Source organism: Rhinatrema bivittatum, chromosome 10, assembly GCF_901001135.1.
Source record: "Rhinatrema bivittatum chromosome 10, aRhiBiv1.1, whole genome shotgun sequence".
Taxonomy (NCBI): domain Eukaryota; kingdom Metazoa; phylum Chordata; class Amphibia; order Gymnophiona; family Rhinatrematidae; genus Rhinatrema; species Rhinatrema bivittatum.
In genome coordinates this window covers 85,187,224-85,212,367 of record NC_042624.1, presented here as the reverse complement: position 1 = coordinate 85,212,367, position 25,144 = coordinate 85,187,224, and the positions used below count along the sequence as shown (strand labels likewise).

The 25,144-nt window shown below is 42.2% G+C and overlaps 1 protein-coding gene across 2 annotated transcripts in view; it reads right to left on the bottom strand.

The window, feature by feature from the left end:
* COL24A1 (collagen type XXIV alpha 1 chain) overlaps positions 1-25,144 on the bottom strand; it is a 554,101-nt gene that overhangs the window by 39,298 nt on the left and 489,659 nt on the right. For both annotated transcript variants that reach the window (XM_029618163.1, XM_029618164.1), the window contains exons 50-53: positions 20,920-20,973; positions 17,896-17,958; positions 16,325-16,378; positions 7,284-7,319 (exon numbers count right to left, since the gene is read on the bottom strand). In XM_029618163.1, the coding sequence (XP_029474023.1) occupies positions 7,284-7,319; positions 16,325-16,378; positions 17,896-17,958; positions 20,920-20,973 (207 nt within the window). The remainder of the gene's footprint in view (positions 1-7,283; positions 7,320-16,324; positions 16,379-17,895; positions 17,959-20,919; positions 20,974-25,144) is intronic.

The window sequence follows — 25,144 nt, the reverse complement described above, 5'->3', positions numbered from 1 at the left end:
CAAATGGTACCAGGACAACCTAGTTTCAACCTTCTCCTCGACAAACAAACAAACTCCTTACTTACCTTCTTCATCTCTTGCAATCAGTTCTAGCCCTTTCATCTATTAGAGTTCATATGAGTGCGATAGCTGCCTACCATTACATAAATCAAGACCTTTCCATGGCATCCCACCCCCTGGTATCTCGATTCATGAGGAGTCTTCTCATCCTTCACCCCCCGATTCAAACACCACCGGTGCCCTGGGACTTGAACATAGTCCTCTCTGTGCTCATGAAGCCTCCCTTCGAGCCACTTCAGACTGCCCACTTGAAGTACCTTACGTGGAAAGTGGTTTTTCTAGTAGCTATCACCTCAGCTCATCGAGTAAGTGAACTTCAAGCCCTGGTACACTTCTTGCCCTATCTACAGTTTTATCATGACAAAGTGGTGCTCAGAACACATCCCAAATTCTTTCCGAAAGTGGTCTCAGCTTTTCACATCAATCAAGCTATTTCCCTACCTATTTTTTTTCCCAAGCCACATAGTAACAAGAGAGAAGCATTGCTCCACATTCTGGACTGCAAAAGAGCTCTAGCTTATTACAAACAAAGGACTCAACCTCATCGCCACTCCCCACAGCTATTGATTTCCTTCATTCCAAATTCACTGGGTGTAGTGGTCTCAAAAAGGACAATCTCCAACTGGATTACGAACTGCATTTGTTTCTACCACAGGATCCTGTCAAAGTGCACCAAGTATGTGCCACGGCATCCTCCATTGCTCATATCTGACATGTTCCCATAGAGGACATTTGCAAGCCGGCTACTTGGTTAACTATCCATACCTTTACTTCTCACTACTGCCTAGATCAACTGGCAGCATCTGACAGCAGAGTAGGACACACGGTGTTGTTGCACGAGGTAGGGAAGGCAGACAGGTCCAATGAGAAATTAGGGTAAATAAATAAATAAATAATAGCAACAGAAAGGAGATGAACGATTGCTCCGCATTGGCACACAGAGATGGCGCACTAACCTGGGAATTCATCCCTGTCCAGCAATTTCCTTTTCCTGGAGCTTGGGACTCCCAAACAGCATGGCTAATTCAGCCTGCTTATTGACGGAAAAAAACAAGTTTGCTTACCGTAAACGGTGTTTTCCGTAGATAGCAGGATGAATTAGCTATGCATACCCGCCCTCCTCCCTGGACATGACCTGTCTAACCTTACAGTTCATGCCACGGCCATTCTTCAGCTTTACAATACCACTGAGGAGACTGATGGCGCGCTATGCGCGGAAAGAACCACGCAGACGCAGCAGCATTCGAAGCTTTGCTTCCTGAAATAGTGTCCGTGAGAGCGCCGATGACTTCACCCAAACAGCATGGCTAACTGATCCTGCTATCTATGGAAAACTTGCTTTTATGGCTTTCCTTTTTTTTTTTTTTTTTTTTTAATAAGAAAACTGGAATATAACATGTAATGGTTTATTTTATGGCTTTGGAAAATTGCGCAATGCTCTGGCATGCATAGGATTGCTGCTAAAAATCCTGTGAGATCAGAAAAAATAAAGAAAGTGTAATTCTACAGAGGTTTAGCAGTAATGCAAGCAGAGAATTCACTAATTAGCTTTTGGTGTGTCTTTAATCCTCTTAAGCAAATGGCCTGCATTACAAGTCCAAGCCCCAAACTCCAAGCTTTGTACTCACTCCTTTCATAGTTACGTCCTGTAACATGTTTTGGTTTAGGTGTTGCATTCTGTTATAATGCAGAGAGAATAGAATGAAATGGAGACTATTGGTAAAACAGACAAAAGGTCTGTTCCAGGCAGAAGGATCAACCTATACAGGGTGATTCATGCAGGTATAAGCAGAGTCAGCCCCAAATCAACCAATCAAATTGCCCAATTTGGGGGATTATGTACAAAACAGGGGCAAAGAGGCATATCTGTGCATATGCCCACCCCCTCATTCCTGGGAGCACCCCTTTTCTCAGCTGCAGGTAGATGACCGTGTACTTGTCGCAGGGGGTAAAAGTACATGCATTGTGCTCTGGGCGAGGCCAGATAATGTTCAGAAGTGTGGTTTATATGTGTACGTGTAGCCATGGGGACGCATTGTATGGGTGAATCATTTTAATTAGGATTCTGATGGAACAATTTTGAGTGGGATAACGAAAGTTCCCTGCTGCATGACTCTACTTCTGAGATGGATGAAACGTGAGTTCAAAAATAAGGAAAGCCAGGCAGATCTGTAGGGTTTTAAGGGTCAGAGCTAACTGGGGAGTGAAGGCTATTAAACTAGGGGGGGTTGGAAGACCTATCTTGTAACTGGGCAAACTGGTGAAACTGGGACTAGCGTCAGCGTGCCCCTTTTAAAATCCTCCGATTTACATTGCAGAAGCAGGATTTGCGCACCTATGCGTGTGCCCACAAAATTTGGCGCACGTGTGCAAGGCCAGGCTATTTTATAACATGCGTGCATGTGTGTGCAGAAGTCATAAAATACAGCGTCACTGGGTGTAAATGTGCACGTGCGCGCCGGTTTGAAAATTACCGTCATTTTTTAAAATTGTGTGTGTATATGTGTGGGTGGGCTTTTAAAGTGCATCCACGGCATCTGGCCATGGGTTCCAGAAGAGAGGGAGTAGACCTGGGTAGGGAGGAATGTCAGATTTCTTAATTTAGATTACTAGAGGGAGATGAATGAACTGGGGGGGGGGGGGCAGCATAGTAATTGTTTGCACAGGGCAGTAAAAAACAAAACTAGCACTGGCCCTGCTTTCAATCAAATAATGTAGTATGTGAATTTTGAGGCAATCCGTATTATTTAATTTGCATCAAATCTTCTATTAATAAGCTGAGTTGCATGCATATCAGCTCATTTTAATATCTATGCTGTATCGGGTTTTCAGGAAGAAAGATAACACACAGTATTTGAAATACCATGCTTTGTATGTGCATTCAGGCATTTACCACTGTTAAATGCTGTCTTCTATGCAGTAAAGCCCCAATGCAGCTCAGTAAATGACCCCTTATGTTTGTAGATGTAAGGGACCTTGGGTTTCCTCTTACTAAAGGAATGTTCCATTAAGCTGGGGAAGTTGAATGAGGAAATAAGTGAGAGAGGTTTGGGTTTTGCTCCCCCCTGTGGGAACATGTAGGTGGTGTGGTCTACCTGTTTATCATCCCACAGCACAGTCTATCCTCATGCAGTTACTCTTTCAAGGAAGCTGCTTTCTGTCTCTAGCTTTAATTTTTCCTAATTTATGGGACGGGAGTAAGGAAGAGTCCCTATGTAGGAGTCAGCCTTCCGTTGACTTGACATTCCAGTCTTTTAAGTATTTCTTTGGACTCTTTTTTTTTTTTTTAGACAATTTTTGAGAATTCTCTGTGAGAGCCAATTCCCCTGGTAGCAGTGGACTGGGGCGTTCCTGTATTGCAGGCTGGATTTGGGGTAAGGAAGACCTGCTACCTGCCATATTTCCTGCAGAGCATAGACCTGACAGTGACCTGATACAGAGGAAGAATATTTTTGCATTAATTGTTCTTTGAACTATTCTCCTCCTTTTAGAGGCATGGAAGTTTCATTCCACCCTTCCAGCTTCTTGCTTGATTTTTCCCTCTTTTTGATTCATCTAATATTTTTTCCACTTGGAGTCGATAACCCATGGTACCTGGGAGTCAGTATACCAAACCTTTGGAAGTGGGAAGTCTTTCATCCAGAAAGATATAGAGGTGTTACAAATTCCATCTAAAGCAAGGGATTCCAGCAAAGTGCAGTACAGAAGAAACAAAGAAGATATAACTTAAAAGGTAACAAGATATTGACCATGTTGCTATTGACGGAAGTCTTACATGAAGGGGTGAGAAGAGCCCACCAGGCACTGCCTAAGAGTTAAAAGAATCAAGAAAGAGTAAAGTCCACTTCTCGTGCTGTCTGAAGAGTTAAAGGATGTCTAAATGATTTCTTGGAAGAGATTAAATCTGGGACTAAGTTCTGATTAAATATTAAGACTGTATATATTCTAACCACTTTCAATGGGAAGATTTAAGAATTAAATTCTGGGTTAAAGAAGGATTGGACTCTATTCCATCTACTAGGATATTAGAGAAAGAAATTGGAGAACAAAAGGAATTCAGTGAAAATCTAAGAACTTCTAGTTGGGAACAGAGACTTTGATGACAAATTGGAGTCACAAGTTTATTATATCTTCTTGCTATCTTATTATTTATTTACTTAAACTACCAAGAGAGTTTAACTGTAAATAGCATCTAATCATCTAATCAACTATCAGTAAAGAAGTTGGAAACCACCATTCTTCTGTGTATTATTTAGATGCAGGGAAGTGTAAAGTTTAGTGCTGTGTACCAAGGAGTGGGAAAAAGGGCTTGAAATGCAAAGAAGCAGGGTATAAGAACTATTGTTCATCCCCACACTTAGGAGCCTGAACCTCAGAGAGTAAAGCTATTTGGTGGGAGGAGAGGAGTTTCACAGTGTCTCTGTGCAAAAGGGGTCTGTTTCTATTTCTTTCTATGTGTCCCTGGATGTCAGTTACAGGATCCGTGCCATTCATGGGTTACATACAGATAAGGGAATAGCTTTGTATGAATTTGCAACTGATGGGAAGAAGAAGTTAACACATGGCTGATAACCTGTTATTGTGATTATAAAGGCAAGATAGCTTTTTCAGAGTAAGGTTAAGATGAGCACTTCATTTTACTGCTTTTATTTTTAATCTCCTTCTTTCTTGCCCTCCCTCTCTCCAAAATAAAAAGAAAGCTTGCAAGAGTTAGAAGGTTGCCATTCTTCCTGCTTATCTGATGTGTTCTCTAGACTGTACTTTGTACATTTACTTTAATTTTATTGTGAAAGACTTAGCAAAGTGCCTTATGCCTAAAAATCTGATGGCATCAGACTGTTCTATCCTATGCAAAACAGTCTCAGCTTTCGTCCAAGTCTAGCCCACAACGAAAGTGCAAAGATCTGAAATGAAAGGATGCCTGCTGTAAGAAGGGGAATGCTCAGCTCTGTTTCCTCGAGATAGTTAAAGTTTTATTTCTTATGTTTATATTGTTTTAGCTGCCACTTAACTATGAAGGTATCCTTCTTGGTTCCTTTATTTCACATGGCCAATTTCATTTGCACACAAAACAAAATATGCAATATCTTCATTTTACTAAAATATAGAAAATCTAGATAAATGGACTGAAGCCTCTGGTAGCTTCAGTGACCCATACCAATGTGTTACATTTGGAGGTCCATATTCAGCGCCACTTAGCAGGATAAGTTTCTTGCGGCTGAATATGTGCCCAGGGTCAGCATTCACCACTTAGCCTAAACAGTAGCATGTGGGGTGAGGGTATAACTGGAGGAGCTGAGTTAGGTGAAAAAGTTAGCACTAAGTCCAATATTCAGAGTTAGCTGGATAACGTATCCATAGATCAGTCCTAAAATTAGCTGGACAGACTTATCTGGCTGACTTCAGGATAGCCTGCACCTCTGAATACACAGGCTAAGTTAGCTGGATATTTTTATAGCAGCTGAATATGGGTCTCTCTGATACAGGGTAATTATTGGGTGTTACATACTGTATGCTCTAATGCTTTTGGAATAGAAAAAAAGCAATGAAATGTACCCAGAGAGAACGGATGCCATAGACGTGAAAGGAATTTGCTGTAGTACAATTAGTATATTGTCAGCAGCAGGGTCCCTGCTGTCGTACCATGTGAAGGGGACAGGATCTATGCAATATGGCCCCTGTGATATTAATAACTGGAAACTTGGTGAGAATTACAGGCAGAACGAGAGAACTCTTTTTACATGGTGAGAACTACTAGATAATTGGATCCAGACCCATAAGTAAACTGCAGAGCTCTAACAGAACGCATTCCCTACTTTTCAACAACCACTTCACACTTGCAGAGGTTCAATTTTAAAAAAAGACTTTAATGTAGATACTTGCCCTGCTTAAATAACACTGAGAATAAATAACAGCACAACGATTCAAAAAAGTTTGAATTTGTTGATAGCTGCACAGAATACTTGCAAGCTGAAATGCAGAGAGAGTATTCCTAGTTGTTTTAATTGCTGTAATGATACCTTGCATTTTTGCAGACTTTCATTTAGGTGCGGATTGGCAAAGAAGACTCTTTCAGCAACATCCTTACTGTATATTTTTTTTCTCACTTTCAATCATTAAGCAACTGTAGTGGGGCGTAGAACTAGGATATCACTTTTATGCGGAATGGTTTTCGTAAATTCTGAACATCAGTAGGTTTTCCAATTTACCAACTAATTCTGGAGTGGCCCAGTCTTTCCTAACTTCAGACTCACGTATGGAATTGTAGGTGCCAAGAGGTGTCACTGCTCTCTAAGTGCGGTGACCAGATATTTTAATGTTGTCATCTTGTTCTTTAAGAGTATCCTTCTCAGATTTTGTTACAGTGGAAAAACTGACTCTCCCACTTTGCTAAAATGATTTCAACCACAGCAAGGAATTCTAGGTCAGGACGACAATTCTGTTGCTTCTCCAGTGGCGCATGACAGGATATCAAGGTGGACGTTGTGTGCCCAGGATTGGACAAGATCTTGCTGCACTGTTCTAAAATGGCCGGCCTGGGAGAAAGCTTGGACCATGGGGCAGGCAGCCTGCTCGGCTCCTCACAGACTTTATTCCTACATTATCAGAAATGACAGATTAAGGGAAGATGTCAGGGGCAAGATGGCCACTGCTGCGCAATGTATGTCCCGCTGCTCCCGAGTTTCTGCCCTTCATAGATTACACTTGGGATTTGAAAATCTTTTTGTTGGTGTTGATGAGCCAATGCCAAAATGTAAGGGCAAAGCTCACCGCTCTGCTGTGGAAGCTAACACAGTCACCAGTCTGCTGAACATCTTAAATTGTATAGAAGTGTTATATTTTGGGATCCATAGGCTGGTTTCATTTCAGAGAAATCCCAATTCCCCGATGTTAAGTGAAGTTAGCCATAGCCTGGGGATGGTGCTCTTTATCTCTTTGCATCCCTCATGGATTCTTCTTCTTTTTCTCCTCTCTCTGTGATGGTATTATCTGGTGCGCAAGATTTTGGTTAAGGTGATTTCCTTCTCCATATTGAATTTGTATATTTATACGGGTTAACGATTTTATTGAATTCTGTTTTACAATTTATTAATTTAATTATTCTCGCTGTAATTTGTGTTTCGCTTATTTGTACAGTGAATGTAAAAACACATTTAAAAAATAAATAAATAATACGTTTGAAAAGATGTCTTGCACATTTAATTCTTTACATTCAGTCTTACCATTTCACCTTTAGAGCCTTTTTCACCTTTGGATCCCTGAAAGGAAATAATAATATACAATCTGATTATTCAAATTCTTGTAACTAGGAAGTAATCTACATAAGGAGTTGCAACATTTTCATACATACAAAAAAAAAAAAAAGAAAAATTATTCAGAGAAGCTGGTTTAGTAAAAAATCTCCAAAACTGCGTACAGAGGAGCCAGGCCAGGGCTCGGCTCATAGTGCTGAACACTTCACGGCAAGGGATCTTAGTGTGCAAGACAGGGTGCATGTCCCACAACTGTCTGCACTGGAGGTGATGTATTCAGGCCAGGGGACGGAGGGAAGTCTTGGTAACATGGTTAACGATGGTAGATCTGAACAAACTGGTTCATCTGGCCTTCCTGGCTGCTGCAACTGTGGTGGCCCCTACCAGCTAGTGAAAAGCACTGAGGTGTCCCTGAGAGGAAATGGTCCTCTAGACCTCAGGCCAGCAAGAGTCCACCAAGCTTCCGAGGCACGCTATCTGATGACTTTGTATGTTTTTATGTAAACCACCTCGTGCCTTTTATGTTTCAACATCTTTATTAATATCTGCTCAGTAACAAAGAGTACTTCAAGTGAAAGTACAGAAAAAGAGAGACAAAATGTACAGTACATAACGGGGCAGATTTTTAAACGAGCGCGTGCGGGGTACATTTGTGCGCGCTACCCGGCGCGCACAAATGTACACCCGATTTTCTAACATGTTATAAAATCTGGGGTCGGCACATGCAAGGGGGTGCACACTTGTGCACCTTGCGCATGCTGAGCCCTAGGGGAGCCCCGATGGCTTTCCCCGTTCCCTCCAAAGCTGCTCCGAAATCGAAGCGGCCTCAGAGGGAACTTTTCTTCGGCTCCCCCCCACCTTCCCCTATCTAAACCACCCCCCCAGCCCTACCTAAATCCCCTCCCTATCTTATTTCAAGGAGTTACGCCTCTGGCAGGCGTAACTTGCACAAACCTCCGGCAGGGCCGCTGTGCCGGAGGTCTCGGTCCCACCCCTGGACCGGTGCCCCGCCCATGCCCCCACCCCCTTCCCACTCCTTTTTCAAAGCCCCGGGACATACGCGCGTCCCGGGCTTGCGCGCGCCGCCGAGCCTATGCAAAATAGGCTCGTCGTGTGCAGGGGGGAGGGGGTTTAAAGGGTTATGCGTGTAACCCTTTGAAAATCTACCCCAACATGAGAATACCGATAAACTGTGCAAAAAAACATTACAACCAGTCGCATGATATATGTCAATATAAAATTGTCACTTTTCTCCCTACACTACATATCCACCCGACATGTATCAAATCATAATCTTCATTGATTAGATCAGGCATCGAACTCTTGTATGCCCGATCCCTTCTGTATATTCTAAATCTTCTCTCCCCTCCTACTATCTAAACGCACCCCTCCACCCCTATCCCCAGTCCCTGTGTAATATCTAGTGTGGATATTAAAGATTTCCCTACAGGGTATTCAAAATTAAATTCCTAGCTTTGCTAGAAAGGCTTTGTATATATAAGTCCCACATTTCCAGAAATCGAGTCCTGGAATGAAAGGACGAGTAAGACGCCAACGACTCCATAAACATCACATTATGTTCAGCGTTACGCCATTGCCAAGAAGACGGTGATGTGACTTCCCTCCATGCCAATAAAATAGAACCTCTCCCCTATTTTCCCAGCATACTTGAATAAGCCGACTTCAAACAATAAGAGTTCTGGTTGTAAAGGAATAAGACATCCCATCAGTTTGTTAATATAAAACAAGATCCTAGACCAAAATGCATGAGTAAGAGAACCCTTATCCAGTGTGCATTTCAAACAATGCGCAGTGGAAACAATATGGGCCTTAAATGCCATTTCTTGGGAGAAAAAAAGCCCTATGTGAAAATTTAAATTGGATTTCTCTTAAATAACTATTAGTAGTTAAGCTCGTCACTTCCTCGAAGCAAGTTAGTAAGTTATTACTCTGCAGTGAAAAACCACTCTTATCTCCACCACTCACAAAGGATAGGAACCCATTCTTCCTGGTTTAATTTCTGTAATTCTTTATCAATCAGTGAAAAATAAATTTTCCTATGCTCTGTGTGAAAAAAAAGTATCTATTTTATCTCCACCTCATGCCTTTTAAATAAATTAATAAATAGATTCTGGGGAGGGGCAGTGTCGGAGAGCTGGGGATGACCAGGGTAAAATGTTTTTAAAATTCCCAGAAACACAAAAGATGTTGTAACATCTGTTCCACATGTGATTATCAGTAGCAGCCTCTGTCACTGTATGGCTGGACAATGTAACTCTATAGTCCTTTTATCTAATGCTTGTGAAATCTGCTTTTCCTACCAATGGTGCTAATTTTCCTCCCAGTTTTCCTCTCTCTTACAAGCTTCTACCAATTTTCTGTATTAAGAAATACTATCTGTGACATGTCAGTGACAGACAGATTCACTGCTTTTAAATTGTTTTTCTTTTTATACTTAAGACTTCATTCAGAAACTATTTATCCACTATAAAAACGTGCCTGCTTCCTTTTCTGGCATGTCCTGACTATTACAATGGAAGGCATTTAGTACTAAATCTGTTTTTGCTTGCAAACCTCTATGTGTAATGAATACAGGAACCCTGTCAATATCATATTTCTTCTGCTTCCATTACATTTTATATTATACTCATTGTAGTTCTACATGTGCTCTTTGATGGATTGCGTCCATTAAATAAATTCTGAGGTATTTAGGCATTAGCATCCCTTGTCATTTATTCTTTTTTTTTCTTTATGTAAGGTATTTTAAAAATTGTTTTCAAAATAAAAAAACCCCAACCAATATGGTAGAATAAGTAAGGAAGAGAATAATTCATGAGAATAATGTATTCTACAGGGTAACAAGTCTATAACTCTACAAATCCATATTAACAAACCAACAAGTTGTATTTTTATCCTGTACCCCAAAATAATCAGTTTCCTTACTGCTCAAGCCAGACCTGTCCAGAGAAGTGGGCTATGCCCCCGCCTGCCAGCAGATGGAGACAAAGAAAAAAATTCAAAGCTGACTTCACTTCCTCTGTAGGGGTCTGGAGCTGTCTTTAGCTCTTCAGTATTTCTGTGTCTTCAGCAGATGTGCAGACATGTAAACTGATGCTGGAGCTACATGTAGGCCACTCCTGGGAAAGCTTGTTAGGCTCAGACTCTCGGTGGAGCATAGACCTCTCTTGGGATGGCTTTAGGTTCAGGTGTCCTGATGAAGCTTAGTCCTAGTCTTGGGGGTGATCTGGGTGATGGTCCTGGTGAGAATGATTTTCCCTTTCCCCTTGGGAGCTGACTCACTTGGGGTCTGAGTTCCTGTACTGATGGGTCAAGCACCAGGTGGTCCCAGGTGACTTTGTTTCCTTGGTGGCTCAGGCAGCAGGAGCTATTGACAGCACACAGCACACTCTCCCCCTATGCTGGGAGAGCAACAGAGATGCAGTTTAAAAAAAAGGGTTTGCAGCATGGCCTTTTCCCTGGAAGGCCTCCTAGTCTCCTATGGTGCTGTGCCAGATCTGGATTCAGTCATGGGGGCCTGCGATGATCATACTTTCCTCTCCCTCCCTCTGCTGGCTTCTCATTTGGCTGTAAAAAGAGGGAGGCAAATGCCGCAGGTAAATCAAGGTGACTCAGCGCGTCAGCGGGTGAATTCTGCCTGGATTGTGAGCAGGCAGGCACCAGGTGGGTGGATGTGACCTGCAGTGTGTCAGCAACCTGTCAAGAGCAAAACTGGGTGGTTTCCCCTAATCGAGCCCTGGCTTCTATGTTGCAAGGCAGCGCTCTAGTGCACATGGAACAGAGCCTGGTCGGCATTCCCAGTTTGGCTAGATCAGCAGACATTTTATTGTGCCAAAAATAAATAATAAATTAAGCACGCCAGACTCTTTACCTCTCTCTTTCCTCCGACAAATGAACAGGAACATTTTGGGGGGAGAGAAGGGGGGGCTATATATTTTCTTTTGGGCACAAAAGAGCCTGCACAGCTCCAGTTCCCTACTGGAAGAGGGACAGTAAGCATATCCACGGCTCTCGTGCTAAACTTTCAAAAGGGAAATTTTGAGAAAATGAGAAAAATAGTTAGAAAAAAACTGAAAAGAGCAGCTACAAAAGTAAAAATTGTGCAAGAGGCGTGGTCATTGTTAAAAAATTACATCCTAGAAGCACAATCCAGATGTATTCCACACATTAAGAAAGGTGGAAAGAAGGCAAAACGATTACCGGCATGGTTAAAAGAGGAGGTGAAAGAAGCTATTTTAGCCAAAAGATCTTCATTCAAAAATTGGAAGAAGGATCCAACAGAAGAAAATAGGATAATGCATAAATGTTGGCAAGTTAAATGTAAGACATTGATAAGACAGGTTAAGAGAGAATTTGAAAAGAAGTTGGCCGTAGAAGCAAAAACTCACAGTAAAAACTTTTTAAATATATCTGAAGCAGAAAGCCTGTGAGGGGGGTCAGTTGGAAAGGGGCACTTAAAGAAGAAAAGGCCATCGTGGAAAGATTAAATGATTTTTTTTTGCTTCGGTGTTTACTGAAGAGGATATTGGGGAGGTACCCGTACTGGAGAAGGTTTTCATGGGTAATGATTCAGATGGACTGAACCAAATCATGGTGAACCTAGAAGATGTGGTAGACCTGATTGACGAACTGAAGAGTAGTAAATCACCTGGACCGGATGGTATACACCCCAGAGTTCTGAAGGAACTAAAAAATGAAATTTCAGACCTATTAGTAAAAATTTGTAACCTATCATTAAAATCATCCATTGTACCTGAAGACTGGAGGGTAGCTAATGTAACCCCAATATTTAAAAAGGGCTCAAGGGGCGATCCTGGAAACTACAGACTGGTTAACCTGACTTCAGTGCCAGGAAAAATAGTGGAAAGTGTTCTAAACATCAAAATCACAGAACATATAGAAAGACATGGTTTAATGGAAAAAGTCAGCATGGCTTTACCCAGGGCAAGTCTTGCCTCACAAATATGCTTCACTTTTTTGAAGGAGTTTATAAACATGTGGATAAAGGTGAATTGGTAGATGTAGTGTACTTGGATTTTCAGAAGGCATTTGACAAAGTTCCTCATGAGAGGCTTCTAGGAAAAGTAAAAAGTCATGAGATAGGTGGTGATGTCCTTTCGTGGATTACAAACTGGCTAAAAGACAGGAAACAGAGAGTAGGATTAAATGGACAATTTTCTCAGTGGAAGGGAGTGGGCAGTGGAGTGACTCAGGGATCTGTATTGGGACCCTTACTTTTCAATATATTTATAAATGATCTGGAAAGAAATACGACGAGTGAGGTAATCAAATTTGTAGATGATACAAAATTGTTCAGAGTAGTTAAATCACAAGCAGATTGTGATAAATTGCAGGAAGACCTTGTGAGACTGGAAAATTGGGCATCAAAATGGCAGATGAAATTTAATGTGGATAAGTGCAAGGTGATGCATATAGGGAAAAATAACCCATGCTATAATTACACAATGTTAGCTTCCATATTAGGTGCTACTACCCAAGAAAGAGATCTAGGCGTCATTGTGGATAACACATTGAAATCATTGGTTCAGTGTGCTGCAGCAGCCAAAAAAGCAAACAGAATGTTGGGAATTATTAGAAAGGGAATGGTGAATAAAACGGAAAATGTCATAATTCCTCTGTATCGCTCCATGGTGAGACCACACCTTGAATAGTGTGTACAATTCTGGTCGCCGCATCTCAAAAAAGATATAATTGCGATGGAGAAGGTACATAGAAGGGCTACCAAATTGATAAGGGGAATGGAACAGCTCCCCTATGAGGAAAGACTAAAGAGGTTAGGACTTTTCCGCTTGGAGAAGAGACGGCTGAGGGGGGATATGATAGAAGTGTTTTAAATCATGAGAGGTCTACAACGGGTTAATGTGAATCGGTTATTTAAGCTTTCGGATAATAGAAAGACGAGGGGGCACTCCATGAAGTTAGCATGTGGCACATTTAAAACTAATCAGAGAAAGTTCTTTTTCACTCAACGCACAATTAAACTCTGGAATTTGTTGCCAGAGGATGTGGTTAGTGCAGTTAGTATAGCTGTGTTTAAAAAAGGGTTGGATAAATTCTTGGAGGAGAAGTCCATTACCTGCTATTAATTAAGTTGACTTAGAAATTAGCCACTGCTATTACTAGCAATGGTAACATGGAATAGACTTAGTTTTTGGGTACTTGCCAGGTTCTTATGGCCTGGATTGGCCACTGTTGGAAACAGGATGCTGGGCTTGATGGACCCTTGGTCTGACCCAGTATGGCATGTTCTTATGTTCTTAATTATGGGGCATGACCTCCTGCACCTCTTGGATGAACAATGAGAGGCAGTGATTTGTAAAGGAATCCTTTATTCCTGGGTGCTCTTAGCCCTCCCCCCCACCCCCCCAAGAGTTTCCTGCTATTTCTGACTATTGGAGATGGGATCTTCTCTGTATGACATACCTGGTTCCAGCCTTAAGGTGGCCAAGATGGTGAAAGCTCTATATTCCCTTCCCTGGGAAGAGAAGGATATGGTATTGGATCACCTGGTGGGGGGTTCTCTTCATCTTTTAAGACTACAATTGGTGGATGGACGCACAACATTCAGGGTCCCCCATGATAAAGATTAAGCCTCTGCTTAAACAATCTTTCTTTCTTCTATAATTGTTTTCCACAGGTAGCTATGTGAAATGACTTTGTGGCTCGAGTCCTGCGTTGGGTCCAGCATCTGTCAGAGGCGGCTATGGTGACCTTCCCAACAGGTGACAGTGTGCTGAGGGGGGGGGGAGATCATGAACCGCAGCTCCTGAATGGATTTATGGCTGCTGAGTCTCACACGGTGGAGGTGAGTGATGCTAGGAGCTCCTTTGCTCAGATCCCCCATATGGCCTGGCCCAGGCAAGTTCAAGATGGAGCTACTGTGCTTACAGCTGTGCTTTTCTGGAGCCCCTCCACAGAGTGGTCACCACTGCAGTCTCAACCTTTTCTATAGTTAAGAGATTATATGTCCTTTGGAGTAGTCCTGAAAGTTTAGGGACCAAATTTCAGAGGATGGCTAAGGGTGCTTTTCAGAAGCCTCTCCAATACTGCTCCTGGTAAGGGCCGTTTCAGAAGCTATGAGTAATCTGTTCAGGCATCTCTTTCCCTTCCTCAGGGAGGTAAGTCCAGGACGATGGGTTCGGCTGCTGGGTCCCTGACTTGCTCCCTCACAGAGGCTTCTGTTCTGGGTGCTTGGCTGCCACTCAGGTGGACTTCCTTCTTGTTCTCAGTGTAAGCTTTGGGAGTGATGGTAGCTTGTTAAGTTTAGTCAGTCACATGTTTTGGGGCCCTTTGTACCCCTTCAGAAGAGGTCAGGGACATAGTACTATTTATTTCAGGTCTCCTAGGAAGGGCTGACAGTTCTGTTCTTTGGGTCCCCACACAAAACAGCAGACCTCTTCTTAGGCAATCCCCCACATGGATACACCGGGCATTCCCTTCTAGGGGCTACTACTAGATATTTCTCATATGCATTATCCTGGATCTATTACCAATAACTATCAGGCTGTCCCCTTGTGCTAACCAAGACCCCAGGTACCTGCTGGTCAAGATGTAGTAAAGGCCTCTCTATGCAGGGAGTGCCACTGGTTCCTCCTTTAGTCAGCTATCTGACTAAACCGTTTAACTGAAGCCAGGGTTATAACAGGTATGGAGCCTCTAGGCTTACCGATGATTATCCCCGATAACAATTAGTTCTTCCAAGTCTCTGGAATATAGAGAAGCTCTCTTGTATCTAAAGACTTGGACATCAAGGGACGAAGGCCTTACTCCTAGTGCCCACACCTCCCATTTCCATGTCTGCTCTGAACATGGCAGTCCTAGGCAATGATTTATCCAGCTAAACTTTAGCTGGGGAATGAGGGTAAATATTCAAATCTTGGGTTTTGTCCAGGAAACTTGAAAAGTAACTTGGACAAACCCTTTGAATATTGACTTCATAAGAAAGGTATCCTAAAGTAAGCCAGATATAGAAAAAGCAACTAGTGATTGCCCTCCAATCTGTTAAATTATTTTAACTTGGGTCGAGTGTCCCCATCCCCCCTTTGCCCTGCAATATTTAAAAAAATTGTCAGGTGAGTGGCACTGATCCCTCCCCCCCCCCCCCCCCAATCTCCTATCTTTGAAAAACTGTGGCCGATGAAGAGACCAATCCCCATTCAGCATTCACTGAGAAGGAAGAGGCCTATCCCTGTTGAGTACTGAATGCTGAACGGGGGATTGGCTGCTTCACCAGCAGTGACGTGAATAAATGAATATTAAGTGCCGGCGCCTGTCAGCCGTACTAGCAGTTTAATATTCAGAAGCATGAGAGGAGGTAAGAGAGCCTCTCCTCCTTCCGCACTGCACTGGGAACACTTTTGGGAGTTCGAGGGCAGGGATATTTGGCCACAGTGTTTTTAGAAGTAGGGGATGGGGGGGAGAGGGAGATCAGCAGGACTTGTCATGACAATTTTTTTTTTTTTTTAGATATGGGGGGCTGAGGAGGCACTGGGCCTGTGCTAAAACTTTTAAACATATTGGGGTGGGCAGGAGGGTGGATTGCCCAGTCCTTTGTCATTTTTTAAAAAAATATTCAGTGAGCCAGTGTGCAGGTTTATCTGGGTAATTTTTCCTGATTATATCCAGTGGAATACGTACCCTGCTAAATTCTGCCGAATGTCTGGGAGAACTTACCCAGGTACCTTTCCTGCTCACTGAATATCGACTTCTATAAGTTTTACTCATAAAGGGGTAGGCAGACTCCTGAAAGTGTCCCTAGCATACCCGAAGCTCCCAAGAGAAGACAAGATTATGATGTTTCAGTGCACTTGGGTCCTGTTAAGGCTATTGGGCAGCGTGAGAAATATCAAGTCAGAAGAGATTTTTTTTAAGGTAGCTTTACTTGTGTAATTAAAAAAATCAAACCTGGAAAGATTAAAGAAAATAATTACGAAAAAAAAGATAACATACAGTAAGGAATGAGTTCTACTTACAAGTTTGCCTGTTGGACCTATAATGCCAGCTGGACCAACAGGACCAGAGTTACCCTATAAATAGGAAAAATAGACTTTGTTTAGCCTAATCCTCTGAAAAATTAGAGAACATAAAGCAAGTTGCCAGATGGTAAATGATCTATTTCATCATCCTAGACATTTTTTTTCTTATGATTTGTATCTCGTTTTTCCATAAAAAATGCTCAAGACAGGGAACAACAAACAGTAAGCCTTCAAGTGCATTATACTTGCAGCAGGGATCTATGGATTGATTTGCATCTCTTAAGATAGTCAATTAAAATATTGGGTAATGATAATATATAAAAATTCAAGGGATGGCTGAATCCAAACCCCACCTGAATTAGGAGGCTTGAATCACTGGAGCTGGCTCGGGACAAGATGTGATTTGACTCGGCTCTATCTCAGTCATTCGTGGCTCAGCTCGAACCCCTCTATTTTATCTCTTAGGGCCAGATTCATTAAGGCTTCTCCCCATTCTGAGTACATCTCAATTTGGTAAATAAATCATAATTCAGATTTAAGCTGCTTAAAACAGATTCTAATTATGTGAGTAAAATGAAAGTAAAAATTTGAAAATATAAAACTGAACTTGAACCAGGTTCAAGGAGGCTCATCCATACCTAAAATATATTCCAGGTATTCTTTATAATGGGATATCATCACACATCTAATGTCTAATGAGAGTTCAGGTGATGCAAAATGGCTCAGACCCATGGGAAGTGAGGCCATTACTTGAAATGTCATTCTTGATGTAGGTAGTAAAGAGTCAGCTTGACAACTCAGTGGCAAATACTGTCCACTGGCATTCAAGCGGACCTGAGTTTGATTCCTGAGTCAGCTGGGGCTACGGACATTGTAGAGACAATGGAGGTGAGAGAACTTCCAGTCATTGCTTAACGGTGACACCTGGTGGCCATTCTTAGGGTCTACATTATCAAGATCTGGAGGGAGCCATGACCGAGGACTAACAGTATAATAGCTGGGCTAGCTGGGGAATTATAAAACGAGGGGAAACTTGCCAGGTAGTTGCAAATGAAGGCTCATGCTCCTGCAGACCAAAAAAAAAAAAAAAAAAAAAAAGGACATATCCTTTGATCTGGCAGCTCAACAAAGCAGGAGGAAAGTCTTGGGCAAAAAAAAAAAAAAAAAGGGGGGGAGGGGGGGTCATAAACTTGATCTAGAACATTTGATTAAATCTAAGCCCATAATTTTTATATCATCTTCATCAGGAAATAAACAAATACAAACTGAATATATATTTAATTCAATTTAGGATTTCTAGTCCACCTTTCATGGCTGATTATTAAAAGTGACTAATAAGCAATTAACAGATGTTAATAACTTATTGTACCCTTTTTTCTGTATTTCGTTATTGCATCAATACTGATGTATCTTATTATTTGGCTCCAGTCATAGATCCCTGACCCATGAGAGTCAGAATTTCATCCCAGATGGTGATACTGGCAGCCAATCAGATTTGTACCTGCTACATAATACTCCCGTTTACATTTTGCATATTATTAGAGAACCATCTTAGTCGCCAGACTTACAATTTGTCCAGTAGGACCTTTAGGGCCCAGAATTCCAACCAAACCAATGTTTCCATCAGGTCCCTAAAAGTACAAAAATTCGCAAGTGAAATCAAATGTTTGTTAGGGAAAATATCCACTATTACAATTAAATTGATTACACAGAAATGAAGGCTGGCAAACAAGTTGTAGGTGATACCTTTTTATTGGACTAAACTTATGACATTTGTGACTAGATTTCAAGGACCATGTGCCCTCCGTCATTATAATCCATTGTTCATTTTGCACTGAACTGATGAAGGGCGCATAGCTCTCTAAAGCCAACCACAAAAGCAATACTTTAGTCCTACAATAGCGGTTAACAACTCCTAGCAATGAATGCCACTACGTTCTGCCTGGCATGCTGTTTCGCTTGACAATACTGGCAACGAGGATTTTGAAAATGCTTGTGGTGCTGGCACAGAGATAGGATTTCCTCAGGGAAATCCTATCTCTTCCACTTCCTATCCACTTCCTGGATTCAGGATTCCATTGCCTGCCCTCCTCCACAATACATCAATATTTCGTAAGGAAATGTGATTTTTTTTTCTCTTCTTCAAAAAGAGAAAAATACCATTGCAAACCCCTGATCTAAAACTTGTTCAATGACCTTTATTTCCACACAGCTAAGTGGACTAATACAACAATTTACTTAATTCAATTTCATGAAAATTTCATTCAAAAAGAAACCTGGGACAGTCAAACAAGGAAACTACTATGGAATTGCAACGAAAAAATCTGTGGATGTATCTGAATTGAACACTACTTTGAAACTCTTCTTTATATCATATTAAAGCATGCTAAAAGTGATTCAAAACAAGAGTAATTAAACTGAATGATGGTTAATAAAATGTAAGCATGCTACAAAGCAAGGCAAAAAATACCAATTTGTGCAAGGATGACGTGGCATTTTTCTCCAAGTCAGAGCATCAAAACCCAGGATGTAGGCTTGGGGCCAGTGCCCTAAACAGTGTAAAGCCAGTGTTAATGTTCTTATGTCATCCACCTGGTTGGTTTCTAGAGAGCGCTGGAACTAACCCAGCTAAGCATGGCCTGCAGGATGGTTAGGTTGTGCATCTTTTATCTGTCCTTTCTTTAGTCCTTATCACATCTCTCTTTGCCTCCGTTCTTGAGGAAACGAATGGTGGTTGTTTACGATGCTGTCATCTCCCAACCCTGTTCCTATCACTGTCCTAGAAAATGACAGCTGGTAAGCACTTATTAAGCCCGTCCACTCCTCCTAATTTCATTTCTAGTACAATGCCGTAGACCAGGGCTTCCCAAACCTGTCCTGGGGACCCCACAGCCAGTCAGATTTTGCAGGATATCCACAATGAATATGCATGAGATAAAACTGCATACCATGGAGACTCAGTATATGCAAATTTATTTCATGCATACTCATTGTGGATATCCTGAAAACCCGACTGGCATTGGGGTCCATTGGACAGGTTTGGGAAGCCTTGCGCAGACCCCAAACTGCCTTTCCCTTCACATCTTTGCCACTAGGAATCCTCTGTGCTCATTCCCATACTGGGAACTCTCTGGATTTTGCCCGGAGACTCTGGGAATTTGCATCACTTGCTGGGTATCAGAAGAAGCGCTAGAAGAACTCCGGGCCTTTCTGTTTACAGCTCCAGCCACTCCCGCTTCAGAAAGCCTGCAGCCAGGGAACAGGAGATGAGGGGCGAGTCTGGAGCACCTACAGCAGGCAGAATGTGGGGGAGGAACTGGAAATGGACAACAAACACAACTCAGCCTGCAGCTGTGATTCCAGGACCTGGGACTCAGCTGAGGGTTGTGTGAGGGTGCATGAATCAGGGAGCTGTAAGTTATGGGGGTGGGTAACAGAGTGCTGGCATCAGGGAGAGAAAGCAGGGCCTTTTCTATCTCACTGAACTGCTGTGCAAAAGGCCTGAAAACTGCAGGATTCAAAGCTGTAAAATCCAGATCATGGGAGCCCTTGTAAGTCTGAAGGCTTCCTTAAATGGAAAGTTTTCAGTTGTTTCTTATATTAAACCATACCATCTGATGATCACTGGAGTTCAGGTGACCACCTGCCTGGGCATCGCAAAACGCTTTCTTCATTCATGAACATCAGGTCCTTCCCTTCATGCGGGCATCAAAGACACCCAATTAACTTTTAAAAGAGCAGGCTGGGCCTGGGTCCTGATGGTTCCTTGGCCCAGTGCTGTACAATGCCTTGTGGGTGATTAGGGTTTCATTTCTGAGCCCAATTTCTGCCCTGTGGGACAGCTGGCACTGGAAATACTGTTAATTGACATCCATAGACAATTCCATTTTCCCTAAATCAGATGAGGGGTGTAATGTCCCTTGCACAAATTATTACTGCTTTATAAAACAGGTAAGAACATTGAGCAATGTTACTTTGTTAGTGTTGTGTGATAGCACAGTGATATGCTGCACATACCAGTCAGCATGTCATATGATACTGACCAGTGATAAGACCTCTTTAAAAATGGCTGATGACATCACAAGGTGCTCTAGCCTTACTCCTGAGAGTGCACCTGGGGCATTAGGCTGAAAAGCTCTAACTTACATTTTATTGTTGCAGAGGTGGAGGAATTATTGGTCTACCACATTCCCTCCCCTCCAGCACTCATATTGGTAATTCCTCCACCTCTGCAACAATAAAACTTACATTTTATTGTTGCAGAGGTGGAGGAATTATTGGTCTACCACATTCCCTCCCCTCCAGCACTCATATTGGTAATTACTCAAAAACAGTCTAGTGAGTGAATATAAAAATATATAATGTAATCATCTCTTATTCAAAAGTCAAGGAACAAATAAAGCAATCATGCTCAAGCAAAAAGCATACGTAGGCCTTTCTCCTGAAAGAATACTCATGTGTTTGATGCATACGCGCCATGCAGATGAAAACCAAAAGCAAACTTTACTTTGATTTAAATAATAGCTTTTTGTATTATGCTCCAGGTTACAGTACAAAACTTTATATAACAAGTTCATTGGCTGAACACTTACTTTTGGGCCTGGGAATCCTTGAAAACCCATCATACCTTGATCTCCAACTTCTCCCTGTAATATTAATAGGCATGGTAATGCGATGGGCTTTTGTTTAAAATGAAATATGAAATAGAAAATACCAACAATATCACCTAGTTTGTTTTGGAAATGAAACAAAAGAAAAAACAAACATATTTTCATTTGCTTTTATTTAATTCTTGACCCCCCCAACTAAACCCCACAGGTTAAGCTTTTTAAAAAATGATAACTGACCCCTCCCCAGGCTTTCCCTCCATCCCTTCCAGCCCCTTGGCCCCTTCCCCAAATTGCTCCTGCCCTACTGAAGTCATATTCCAAAATGGTGCCAGATGACACCCCTACCCATTTAGACTCCATTTGGATGGGGTAGGGGGGGGGAATGGGATGCTCTGGAGGCTTTTTAAAATGTTTAACTTGTGGGTTTAGTCAGAGGCGGGAGGGAATGATCGATGCTGTAGAGATGAGGGTGGAAGAACCTGAGGATTCCCTGACTGATACAAGACAGAAAGTAGATTTCCTGGTACTGAACGACGACATGGAGCATTGGGGATGCCGCCGGAATATCAGATTGGTGGGATTCCCGGAGGATGAGGAGGGCTTGGATCCAACTACATTCTTTGAGCAGTGGATCCCCAAGACGAAGGATACCGGCGAGAGGACACTGCCCCAAAATCAAGAGAAGACATCAAGTGCTTGCAAACAGTAACAATGCAAATGCATCACTACCAGGTTAAAGTGCGCATCCTGGATAAAGCTCATGCATATGGAGAGCTACTCTACTCTGATCGGAAGATCATGTTTTTTTCAAGATTTCTCGATAACATTATAGAAAAGGAAAGCGGAGTATGTCCCAATTAAAAAAGCTCTATAGCAATGGGGCATGTCGCCGCCCAGCCTTCATTTCTCCACAAATGGCTAAATGCGGTCTCTTTTTCATTACTGCTTTTGCTATCAGCCGCATTGCACTGGACTATCTGGTGGTATGTTGTAGCTCCCTTAGACAAATTCCTACATGTTCTCCTTCTCATTGTTATTAATATATATGCTTATTTAAGACCTGGAAGAGAGTGCAGTGGATGGTTGAGTGGAGGGAGGGTAGTGATGGGTAAAGGGATTGGTAAATGGAGGGGGCTGGGGAAAGTTGGTGGCTAGTCAAAATGGAAGGCAGGGGATGGGATGGAGAATCTACTGCATGGATGGGTATCTGATGGTGGGGATATCGATGGTGTTCTTATCGCCAGTTGCTGTGCTGGGGTATGGTTGAGGTTGGGCTTTTCAGGAAAGCGGATGGAGGCATTGGTTGTTTGGGGAACTATACGGGTGTGAAGTTGAACTATCCAGGACCTGATGGAAGTCCCTTTCAGATAGGTGTCAATAGCTGGGACGTTGTACAAGGATGACTGCGGCTTGTTGGTTCTGGGTTTGCATAGTGCTGTTGGGGGGAGAGGAACGTTTGGCAGTTATGATTCTTTTGTTGATCTCAAATTAAACACTAACCACACGTTTGTGCATTTCAACCTGTTTAGATGAGTTTATGTATACCTGGAAGGTGGGTTGAATTTTGTATAATTGGTTACACAATAAGGTCACGGTGTCATGCATGGGATATCTTGGGCGCTCATGACTATCTCCCTGAACACAGAGGGATTATGAACCCTATTAAAAGAAAATGACTGTTACAATTTTTAAAGAAGTAACAGGCATAAATTGCAATGCTTCAGGAGACCCACTTTTCTCATGCAGAACATGAGAAGCTCAAGCATGCTTGGATGGGCCAGTTCTATGCAGTGCCTTACTCCTCTAAAAGCCGGGCAGTATGCATTTTGCTCCATAAAAACTTGCCTAAACAAACATTGAGATCTAAACTGGATGTGAAGGGCATACACGTCCTAATGCACTGCAGTTTATACTCTCAGGAATTTTTACTGCTGAAGCTATATAGACCAAATGGTCATTCAGGCTCTTTTTTTGCGGATCTTAATCAAAGCTTTGGATGAGTTTGCAGGCCCTCCAGTAGGGGCAGGGAGGAGAGTGTGAGGATCTCTCCTAATTTTCAAGACTTGTATAAATTGAATTTTGCACCAATGTTGTCCCAGATTAAGACAGATCTTCAAGTTTGGATGGACTCTGTTTAAACCCCAGGATAGACTGCTCTCATCCTAAAGACCACTGCACAGTACCTGGTTCTACTATTCTGATTACCCTCCACAATGTAATAGATGTATGGCAGAAGAGACATCCTTCAAGCAAGGATTACATGTATTTTTATCCTTGCTATAACATTTATAGTCGCTTGGACTTTCTTCTCTATTCTTCTCTTAGATAGGCTGGTTTCTCACTGGTTAGTCACTGTGATATTTTGTCCTGTCAACTATCAGACCGTCGTCCGATTTCTATATTGCTCTCTTTTGACAGTCATTGGGCTCTTCATGCACATGGAGACTGAATCTTTTGCTGCTGGCTAAAGAGGAATGTCTTAAGTTGGTTACAGATGCTGTTGAGGATTTTAACTTCCATCAGAGTGATGGAAATTATGATCCAGTGCCGTGCTGGAAAACTTTTAAAGTGGTGCTGTGAGTTAAAATGATTGGATATACTAATCATTTCAAGAGAGCTGGTCTCGAGGAACAGAGGAAATCAGAGGTGGAAATAGCTGACTTGGAAAAGAAACATAAGAAGAACTGTTCTGCTCAGGTCTATAGGAAACTGCTCTCAGCACAGGATCGGCTAAGAGTTCTGCAGGGCTCCAAAGTGGAGGCGGCCCGATATACGGATCAATGATATTACAAACCGGTGCTTTATTGGTGCGTGCAGTGAAGAGAAGGGCATCTTACACTTCTATACATAAACTAAGGACAGCACATGGTGGACTTACTAGTGATCCCTGGGAAAGTAACAAGTTGGTTAGGGGTTTTTTGGTTTTTTTTTTAATTTATATGGGACGGCTCATGAATGCGATAGTGGTTTTGTGCATACCTTTTTAAGGGGTATTACTCTCCTCCGGATCCAGTGGGGATGGTTGATAGATTGCGAACTTCAATTACTGTTCTGGAAATCCTCAAAACTATCAATAGCTTGCCTGCTAGGAAGAGTCCTGGTCCTTGATGGCTATCAGACTTTTACAAAAAATGTGTTGGGGGGGCTATCATACCTTTTTTGAAAGAGCTTTTTCATTGTTTTAGGCGGTCTCCCTCTTCAGTACAGGACTTTAATGATGCCCACATAATTCTTTTGCATAAAAAGGGGGATGAGATGGAGACATCAAAGTGTAAGCTAACGTCTTGTATTTAAGGCTGGAACACATTATGCTGCTCATTATCCACCCTGACCAGACGGGCTTTATTAAAGGAGGGCGATCTGTACATGCGTTTTAATTAATTATATTGGATTAAGAAAAAGAATCTGTCTGGTTAATTGTGGCGCTAGATTCCCATAAAGCCTCTGACAGAATCTGGTGGAGATATCGGTTGTGCTAGAAACATTTGGGCTACCAGATGAATTTATAAAATGGATTCGGGTAATCCATTTTCTTCTTGGGTACAAGACCCCACCTTTCTTACAGAGTCAGTCATCAAATTGCATTAGGACCTTCTCGTGCGATAAAAGGGGTCTAACGCGCGATCTTTATCGCATCGCGCGTTTGTGTGCAAATATGATGAGTAGGCAAAACTTGTAAAATTATGCAAATGAAGGACTCCTACCGCGCATCGCGGAAAAATAACGTACACTAACGCTGGATTTAACTACCCCATTTTTTAGTGCGGCAGAGAGGAAAACCTGTTTATATCACACCTTAGCGGCAGTTATCGCAGCTATTATCACAAGTGATACAACAAGGGCTTTTCCGACCCACTCCTACACAGCCCTTTTCTTACCTGCCCTGACTTCCTAAATCTTCGAGGTTAGAGGGAAGTGTCCTAGTAGTGGAATATTGGCAGCCTCACTGGTTCGCTTATGCGATGGAAGCGGGATTTGCGTGCACATGTGCACGTCCATTTCAAATAGGGTGCACATGTGTACATGCGCAGCCTGTATTATTTCTCCCGGTTTGGACAAGTGATGCGTTAATGCATCAAGCGCTGCGACTGGTTGTCCCGCGATGCAAGATTTTATCACGGGTTACTTAATTTATGTCCACAATGCAGTATTTAAGAAATTTCTCTAAACACGCCCCTTTTTTTTTTTTTTATCGCAGCCACAAACG